The sequence below is a fragment of the Marmota monax genome, unplaced genomic scaffold (genome assembly GCF_021218885.2).
Source record: "Marmota monax isolate L192 unplaced genomic scaffold, Marmota_monax_Labrador192_F-V1.1 WCK01_AAM20220418_F8-fsc00762, whole genome shotgun sequence".
In the NCBI taxonomy this organism is placed as follows: domain Eukaryota; kingdom Metazoa; phylum Chordata; class Mammalia; order Rodentia; family Sciuridae; genus Marmota; species Marmota monax.
In genome coordinates this window covers 97245-107729 of record NW_026692278.1, presented here as the reverse complement: position 1 = coordinate 107729, position 10485 = coordinate 97245, and the positions used below count along the sequence as shown (strand labels likewise).

The 10485-nt window shown below is 37.0% G+C and overlaps 1 gene segment (V, D, J or C); it reads left to right on the top strand.

Annotated features, from left to right (window-relative positions):
* Positions 1-3728: 3728 nt before the first annotated feature.
* LOC124089932 (immunoglobulin lambda variable 1-40-like) lies at positions 3729-4268 on the top strand (the record flags this gene model as incomplete). The annotated part of the segment is given in 2 exon segments: positions 3729-3837; positions 3934-4268. Coding segments are annotated over 2 exon segments (393 nt in total), but the record flags the coding sequence as incomplete, so codon positions are not given.
* Positions 4269-10485: the final 6217 nt, after the last annotated feature.

Below are 10485 nucleotides of genomic sequence, written 5' to 3'. Positions count from 1 at the left end.
CAATCTGTGCAATCAGAAAGAGAGAAATTATACCCCAATTCATTCAAATGTATGAATTGCCAAGATCATTGTAATGTCATGTGTAGCTAATAAAAAAATAAAAATAAAAAATAAAAAGAGTATCATTGAATTAAACATGTAAATATCCACGATGTCTCTTCAGATTGTCATGTAAAATTGTGTTTTATTTTTTCTCTTTTATTTGCTTTTTTAAAACTTCTTATTCATAGACTCATGTGAACTATCTATGTGGATAATAAAATTCAGATGTTCTCCTTCAAGTGGAGGCAGTAAAAAATAAGTTTTTATAAGAAGTTGTCTTGCCCTGTATAAGATCTTTCTCAAACTTGATTTCATATTTCAATATTCCAAAGCCTTAGACAATAATGATAAAATTGGTTTATTTTACTCTTATCATAATGTCAAGCCTGGTTGAAAGAATAATCTATATTTAGAGTGCTTCTTGTCAGTAATCATAGACCTGCACTTGTGTTTAAATTAATGAAGAAAGATATTATAATGATAGACAAATATCCTCACTGAAGTGTTTATTCTTCTTATGAATAACCAGTGTATTCATTCATCTAGGCAGTGATCCACAGATTGGCTTTAGTGAATGGGTGAACTCATGCTAGCTGAGCATAAGTCATCATTCTTTTTGATTTCCACATGACCTTCAGGTACCTGATTTCACAGTGAATGTACTGTATCTGTATATATGTTTATTTTCACTTAATTGCCTTTGTGGAATACTCAAACCATTAAACAAATGTGTAACAAATGTCATTGCTACCTTAACATGCACAGTCTAAAAATAAATGAGATCTAGTGTTATTTCATGTGCTCATTTTATATTTTTATTTGTTGCTTAGATATTCATGACATGAGAGTATATTTAACATATTATATATTCATTTGTTGCAACCTATTTCAGTTTTGATACCTTTCTTGTGGTTGAACATGATGTGCAGTTCCACTCCATTCCATTCCACGTTTTATGAGGAATCTCCATATGCTTTCCAGAGTGGTTGCAGCAATTTGCAGTTCCACTATCATTTGCTTATTTTCTATCTGCAATTTTGTTTCTGAAACATTGGTCATTTTATATAATTAGTTTCATGTTGCTTGATGTAAAGAGTTCAGATATCTGGGTTCATGTATGGAGATAAAATTAGAGAGGAGGTTGAGCAAAAGAAAACTCTGTATGTGTTGGTGGATTTGGCTAAACTTATGAAGAAGAGCAGACATAAACTTCCTGATCTGCAGTAGAGATGATTTTTTTTTTTGTTCTGGCTTTTTCTGCAATGAAGGGCAACTGGAGCTTGTCCTGTAGAAAGAAAGAATCTAAAGGACATTAACAGTCATGTACTTCACATAGTTGTATGTGGACGTGAAGAAGTGAATTTTTATTAAAACTACAGAAATTCGCAAAGGGGCTGACAGTGTCTATTTCTAAAAAGTAGAGGAAAGAAGGAAGGAAGAAAGGAAAAAAAATAATGATAAAACTTTAATATATTAAACTTTAAAATTTAAGTTACTTTCTAATGCACACATTTTATGTATAACTTATTTTAAAATAATCTATTAATCAGAAAATGTAAATTATATTTTAATCTATACATTATTACTTTATAAAAGTAACAATTATTAGATTCCACAATACACACAATATATCGTATCCCAGAAATAAATATATTTGTTTCATATTAATTCTGTCTATATTTAATTACAAAATGTGCTGGAGATAAAAAACACAACCTACTATGAGATGAATTATGTTCCTAAGTATGGAAGTTTCTAAGGCCTAGAATGACAGTTGTTGCCTATCTTGGGATCTAGAAGTGTCAAAATTATGAAAAAATATTCAACATCTCTAGCAGTTAGAGAAAGGAAATTAAAACTACATTGAGATTCCATCAGTTACAATGAAAATTAGAACCCAGTTACAATGTAAATTAGCCAGTTACAATAGAAATTGTAACAAATGTTGCCAAAATTGTGGGGAAAAATGTACACTCATACACTGCTGGTTGGACTGCAAATTGGTGCAAAAATTCTGGAAAGCAGTATGGAGATTCCTCACAAAACTTGGAAAGGAATCACCGTTTGTTCCAGTTACTCTACTTCTTGGCTTATACCCAAAGGTCTTAAAATTGACATATTAGAGTGATGCACCCATATGGATATTTATACCAGTTAAATTTATGTGAGCTAAACTATAAAACCATTCTAGGTACCCTTCAACAGATAAATGGATAAAGAAAATGTCCTATATGTACACAATGGAATATTAGCTAGCTACAAAGATCAATGAAATTATGGTATTTACAAGTAAATGAATGGAACTGGAGACTATCATGTTAAGTGAAAAAAGCGAATCCTCCAAACCAAAGGCTGCATGTTCTCTCTGAAAGTGGGTGGTAACTCAAATAAGGGCAGGGCTTAAGGATGAATAGAAATATTTTGGATTAGACAGAGGGTAATGAAGGGAAGGGAGGTGTTACAGGGATAGGAAAGATAGTAGAATAAATCAGACATGTGCTCATATGCGCATTATAAATATATGACCAATGTAATTCTGTACCATATGTAACCAGAAGAGTGGGAAGTTATAATCCACATATGTGTAATATGTCAAAATAGCATCTCTTGTCATCTATAACTAATAAGAACAATTAAAAACAGAATAAAAGTTTTTAAAAATTCAGAATATGATTTACTTCCTCAGCTGCAACCACACGAAGCCTTGTAAAATGCACTGAAACCTATTGGACAAATTTGAACAAAAGGCTGATATTCATGTCCACACCACCTCCATCCCTCCCACTGCCTAAAATAGTGCATTCCATCCATGTCTAAAAACATACATGAGTCCTGTTTTCTAAGTCCTTTCAGGATCTACAGTCCCTGTTGCATTTCATGTAGACAATGGTGGCTGAAGGTATATGGCTGTGACAGACTCATAGTCACCACTTGCAGTGTCACTTGCTGACAATAGGGGTTACAAACATGTGAAATTAGAAAGTTTGAAAACATGCATACATGTAAGTATCTTCTAAATGGCATCAAAAGGCTATTCATAAGATTTTGCCACTGAGTTCGTCACCAAGTACTAGGTGATAGAACCTTTAGAACAAAGATTTGTGCTGTATTTAATAAACTAGATGCTACCCTGCAAGATGATAAAACAAGAGACTTTATGTTTGCCTGCTTAATTTTGATCTGAGAAGAATTTACATCAAAGACAACATTTAGTCCTGTCCAGGAAAGAGTCAAGCGAAGTATGCATAAATTCAAAATGTGGAGTCAGAGGAAAGGAAGAAGGCATTCTGAGGTAATGAGGAGGCCACAGAAGAGGCTGACTCTCCTGGCCACTAGTAAGAGGCAGTGGGGATGCAGTGGGATTGTAGGACTGTCTCAGGGGTTCTGATCAGAATGTCACATGATGATGTGTATGGGCTTGGACAACAGGGGGCACTGCAGACCAGTCAAGAGGATTCAGGAAATAACCAGAATGTAATGAGTCACCTGGCCCTGCCTAATGCTCTCTTGTTATGGCTCACAGCTGTGAACTCCCACACCCCTAAACCAACCCAACTCCACTCCTGCATACCCTCTTGGCATCTTTATGTAAAGGAGTCTGAACCAGGACCAGTCAGAAAACAGGGAGAAATCTATTTGCATAAATAATCCCTCCCCTTCTCAGAGTATGAAGAGGGAAAGGGAGAGATTTGGGGGAAACCTCTGTTCAGAATCAGGAACAGAAGTTGGAGCTCAGGATGACCTTCACAATGGCCTGGTCCTGTCTCCTCTTCACATTCCTTGTTCAGTGCACAGGTGACATGATATGGAGGAGGGATAGGGTGTGGGAGTCCTGAATCTACTCTTGTTTCTAGACAAAACTTATGCTCTCCATGTTTCTCTCACTTCCAGGGTCCTGGTCCCAGTCTGTGCTGACTCAGCAGCCCACAATGTCTGGGACTCCAGGAGTGACAGTCACCATCTCCTGCACTGGAAGCAGCACAAATATTGGGAATAGCTATAATGTGCACTGGTACCAACAGCTCCCAGAAACGGCCCCCAAACTCCTCATCTATAGTAATAGTAATCGACCCTCAGGGGTCCCTGATCACTTCTCTGGCTCTAAATCTGGCAACTCTGGCTCACTGACCATCAATAGGCTACAGCCTGAGGATGAGGCTGACTATTTCTGTCAGTCTTATGACAGTAGCCTCAGTTCTCGCACAGTGCTTCAGGTTCATGGGGAAGTAGGACAAAAACCCCTTTACCATCTGTCAGGAGGGCAAACACCCAGCAGCTTTGCGCAGGACTGCACTCTGAGTTTTTCTGCTACCACTATTGCAGGCCCAGCTGAATCTCCTGGCAGTTCTTTGAGTGAGGACTTTCTTGTCCTCTTTCCTCATAGTCATTCACAGCAGCATGCTCCTAGGAAAATATCTTCTAAAAACATAAATTCCTGCTTCTCATTAGTTTGAGGAGCTAAACATGATGTTGTAGTCTCTTTGCCTTGAAGTTCAGGTGATAAGGCAGCCAGTGCAACCCTGGTCACCTCAGACTTGCTCTCTGATGGGAATTCTGTGGTTCCACTTTCCATTTTTTTTTCCATTTCCAGGAATTCTAGAACTGTATCTTCTCCTTTGCCCTCATTATGTATATCTGTGATTCATGTTTTAGCCTAATTTTATATAAGTTTCCTAACATTCAGTATTTGACAGACAATAAAACACATATAAATTTAAACTTTGAGAGATTTTTAGATATTTTCACACCTTTGGGAATATCAACACACTCAGGCCAAGGAATCTAACCACCAGCACACAAAGCCCCCTTTGGCCATTTGGAATCCTCCCTCCATCTCTGCTCAAAGAAACATCCAGAGAGGATCCAACATGGTGGCGGGCGCGGAGAGATCAAGTCTATGACCTCTTCAGCTGCATGGGCATAGGGAGTCTTAAACCATCTAAATGCTGTTTGCTCAGGATCACTAGGCAATGCTGAGCTATCGTGGATCTGGGGCAAACAGTCTGCACCTCTCAGAACACACACCAAGCTCAGATCGGCTGAATTCAGGCTCCCCTTCGCCTGCATCTCACAGACAATCCCAAACCGCTGTGACTCAGCACTAAACAATCCCACTGAAACAACTTGTCGGCCCCTCCTGATCCTGCGGAGGTAAATACCAATGGAGCCTTCATAGGCAGTGGCCACAGGATTGAGATGGGGCTGGGGAGAGCTGGTCAGGACACACCTGTTGCATGGGACACCCAGCAAAGGGAACGAACTGTCGCCATTTGCATGGGACACCACCATGGCAGAGAACTGACCTCACCAAAATGCAGCGGAGGAGATAACTTCATTGAAACCAGTGGTGGCAGGTGTGTAACCCCCTAGCCCTCCCTCTCCACACAGCAGGGAAACCTCAAGGGCCCCTCCCAGCTCTCCTGTGAGTGCCATAGTCAGACTGAGGGAATCAGGAGCATTGCGGGATCTGCAGTACGGGACCCTGGGCTACCACTCCCACCAGCACTGACAACTGAGGTCTCTTGCACCAGCTACAAGGGGCATGGCTACCAGAGGGCAAGCAAAATACGCTGAGGGTTCTCAGCCCCACACTCCACAACTTTAGGGTCTGAGAGAATGGCCAGCAGGGAGAGTGTACCCAGTCATACAAGAAAATAGGGCTCCCGGGAGCAGCAGATCTGGCGTGTAGCAAATATTGTGGTGAGCATCACCAGTGATTGGGGCCTGGCTGTAGGAAAAGTGGGGAAGTGACTAGACACAAGAAAAGGCCCTAGGCACTCAGGATTGGGGACCCGCCCAGTCGAGGGGAGGAACTGCTTCACAGTGATTGATTCCTGCATATGGAGAGGAAAAGCTGGGCCCAGTGGACACAGCTCCACCTACTGGAAGAGAAGTTAGTCGAACTCTAAGACTGCATTTTAATTATTTTTTAATTTTTTTTTATATTTTTTAAATTATTTTTTAATTTTTATTTTTTTGGTTATTTTAAAAAATTTTTTATTTTCTATTTTTTTCTTTTGTCTTTTCATTTCTTTTCAATTTCCTTATCCCCCTTTCATTGAATTTTACCTGTTTACTCTCAATCTCTTTAGTGACTTCTTCCCTTCTCTTCTAATAACTTTTCTCCCAAATATCATGATGCTGTTTATGTGTAATTTACTAAATATGTATAGGTTAATGTTCCGAGGAGTTCTATAGTGCTACCAAGTCCCTAGCTACCCCCAAATACTCCAGACCGTTCTCCTGTTAATATCCCTCGTTAGTAGAGCAACCTTCCAAGGTTGCCAAGAGATACCAACCTCAATACCAGCACATCATTCCACCTAAATATTAGTCCCAAGACCAAACCACAGACTGCTATATGCCATCAGAATCCGTACACAGTTTAGGAAATGAATGAATCTGCATTAAAGTGCAACAAAACTCATCATCTCTAGTCATAGTCTACCATCACAAAAGCGAGACCCCAGAGACACACAAAACCAAATAAATTTATAGGAGTAAACAGTAACTCAGCAGTCAAACAGAACAAGAAGTAACATGAGCAGCATGAAAAAGCAAGGAAGAAAAGGGGTACAAACAATTCAGGACAGCATAAATATTCAGGAGGACCTAGAGGCATCAGAAAAATTGTCAAATAAAGAACTCAAGGAATACCTTAGACAGATGGAATGGAATCTTAAAGAGGATATGAGACAGCAAATTCAAACAATGAAAGAGCACATTCAAAATGAATTATATAAACAGATAAAAGAAGCAAATAAGCATCTTTATCAGGAGATAGAGATTATAAAAACAAATCAAACAATAATTCTAGAAATGAAGGAAACTATAAATCAAATTAAAAACTCAAATGAGAGTATCACTAACAGAGTGGAGCAAGTAGAAGCCAGAACATCAGATAATGACGACAAAATATATCATCTTGAAAAGAGTCTAGCCAACTCAGAAAAGCTGGGAAAAAATCATGAGAAAAAACCCAAGAGATATGGGATAACATAAAAAAAAACAAACTTAAGAGTCATCGGGATAGAGGAAGGTATAGAGGTTGAAATAATTCTAGAAAACTTTCCAGATATAAAAAAGGAAATGGATGTACAAATTGTAGATGCATACAGGACACCGAGCATACAAAATCACAGTAGACCAACGCCAAGACACATTGTTATGAAGATATTCAATATACAGAACAAAGAGAAAATATTAAAAGCTACAAGAGAAAGGAGGCAGATTACATTCAGGGGTAAACCAATAAGGTTAACAACGGATTTTTCATCACAGACGCTGAATGCGAGAAGATCCTGGAAGAACGTGTTTTAAACAATGAAAGACAATGAAGACCAACCAAGAATTTTGTATCCAGCAAAATTAAGCTTCAGGCATGACAACGAAATAAAAATATTTCATGATAAACAAAAGGTAAAAGAATTTACAGCCAGAAAACAAGCATTGCAAAGCATCTTGAGCAAAACACTACATGAGGCAGCACTGGAAAACAATAACCAAAACCAACAATGGAAAGTAACTCAGTAAAGCCAGAGGACCGGGAGAAGCTAATCATGGAGAAACAAACCAAATTAAGAAAAAAAAAAAAGATATAATGGAACATGGCTGGAAGTACAAACCATATACGAATAGTAACTCTAAACGTTAATGGCTTAAACTCACCAATAAAGCGACAAAGGCAGGTAACATGAATTAAAAAAAAAATCCAACAATATACTGTCTCCAGGAGACACATCTGATTGGAAAAGCCATACACAGGCTGAAGGTGAAAGGTTGGGAAAAAACATACCATGCACAAAGTACTCGTAAGCAAGCAGGGGTGGCCATCCTCATATCGAATCAAATCGACGTCAAGACTAAGTTAATCAAAAGGTATAAGGAAGGACATTATATACTGTTAATAGGAACCATTCACCAATAAGTCATAACAATTATCAATATTTATGCACCAAATAATGGTGTTGCAACATTCATAAAACAAACTCTCCTCAAGTTCAAGAATTAAATAGACCACAACACAATAATAATGGGTGACTTCAACACACCTCTCTCACCATTGGACAGATCCTCCAAACAAAAGTTGAATAAAGAAACTATAGAACTCAATATCACAATCAATAACATAGACTTAACTGATATATATATATATATATATATATATATATATATATATATATATATATATATATATATATATATATAATATATATATCAACCATCATCAAGTGGATATACTTTTTCTCAGTAGCACACGGATCCTTCTCAAAAATAGACCATATATTATGCCATAGGGCAACCCTCAGTAAATATAAAGGTGTGGAGATAATACCATGCATTTTATCTGTTCATAATGGAATGAAACTGGAAATCAAAGATAAAAGAAGGAAGGAAAAATCCTACATCACATGGAAAATGAATAATATGTTACTGAATGATCAATGGGTTACAGAAGATATAAAGGAGGAAATCAAAAAAATTCTTAGGGATAAATGAAAATATAGACACAACATATCAGAATATATGGGACACAATGAAAGCAGTTTTAAGATGGAAATTCATTGCCTGGAGGTCATTCCTCAAAACAAACAAACAAACAAACAAAAAAAAAAAAAAAACAAAAAAGAAAAAAAAAAACAACAAATAAATGATCTCACACTTCATCTCAAAGCCCTAGAAAAGGAAGAGAAAAAACAACAGCAAATGTAGCAGAAGGCAAGAAATACTTAAAATCAGAGTGGAAATCAATGAAATTGAAACAAAAGAAACTATTGAAAAAAAATGACAAAACTAAAAGTTGGCTCTTCAAAAAAATAAATAAGATCAACAGACCCTTAGCCATGCTAACGAAGAGAAGAAGAGAAAGAACTCAAATTACTAACATACGGGATGATAAAGGCTATATCACAACAGATGCTACAGAAATACAGACAACAATTAGAAATTATTTTGAAACCCTATATTCAATAAAGTAGAAGATAGTGAAGACATCAATAAATTTCTTAAGTCATATGATTTGCCCAGACTGAGTCTGGAGGATACACACAATTTGAACAGACCAATATCAATGGATGAAATAGAAGAAGCAATCAAAATACTACCAACAAAGGAAAGCCCAGGACCGCATGGGTATACAGCAGAGTTTTACAAAACCTTTAAAGAAGAATTAATACCAATACTTTTCAAGTTATTTCAGGAAATAGAAAAAGAGGGAGCTCTTCCAAATTCATTCTATGAGGCCAACATCACCCTGATTCTGAAACCAATGACACCTCAAAAAACAAAACTACAGACAAATATCTCTAATGAACATATATGCAAAAATCCTCAATAAAATTCTGACAAATCCGATACAAAAACACATCAAAAAAATTTTGCACCATGATCAAGTAAGATTCTTCCGTGGGATGCAAGGATGGTTCAATATATGGAAATCAATAAATGTTATTCACCACATCAATAGACTTAAAGATAAGAACCATATGATCATCTTGATAGACGCAGAAAAAGCATTTGACAAAGTACAGCATCCCTTTATGTTCAAAACCATAGAAAAACTAGGGATAAGAGGAACTTACCTCAACATTGTAAAAGCTATCTATGCTAAGCCTCAGGCTAGAATCATTCTGAATGGAGAAAAATTGAAGGCATTACCTCTAAAATCTGGAACAAGACAGGGATGCCCTGTCTCACCACTTCTATTCAGTATAGTTCTCAAAACACTAGCCAGAGCAATTAGACAGACGAAAGAAATTAAAGGCATAAAAATAGGAAAAGAAGAACTTAAATTATCACTATTTGCAGATGATATGATCTTATACCTAGAAGACCCAAAAGGTCTAAAAAGAAACTACTAGAGCTAATAAATGAATTCAGCAAAGTGGCAGGATATAAAATCAACATGCATAAATCAAAGGCATTCCTGTATATCAGTGACAAATCTTCTGAAATGGAAATGAGGACAACCACTCCATTCACAATATCCTCAAAAAAAAAAAATACTTGGGAATCAACCTAACAAAGAGGTGAAAGATTTATACAATGAAAACTACAGAACCCTAAAGAGAGAAATAGAAGAAGTTCTTAGAAGATGGAAAAAATATACCCTGTTCATGGATAGGCAGAACTAACGTCATCAAAATGGTGTTATTACCAAAAGTTCTCTATAGGTTTAATGCAATGCCAATCAAAATCCCAATGGCATTTCTTGTAGAAATAGATAAAGCAATCATGGAATTCATATGGAAAAATAAAAGACCTAGAATAGTAAAAGCAACTCTAAGCAGGAAGTGTGAATCAGGCGGTATAGCGATACCATATGTCAAACTATACTACAGAACAATAGTAACAAAAACAGCATGGTACTGGTACCAAAACAGGCGGGTGGACCAATGGTACAGAATAGAGGACGCAGAGACCAATCCACAAAGTTACAACTAT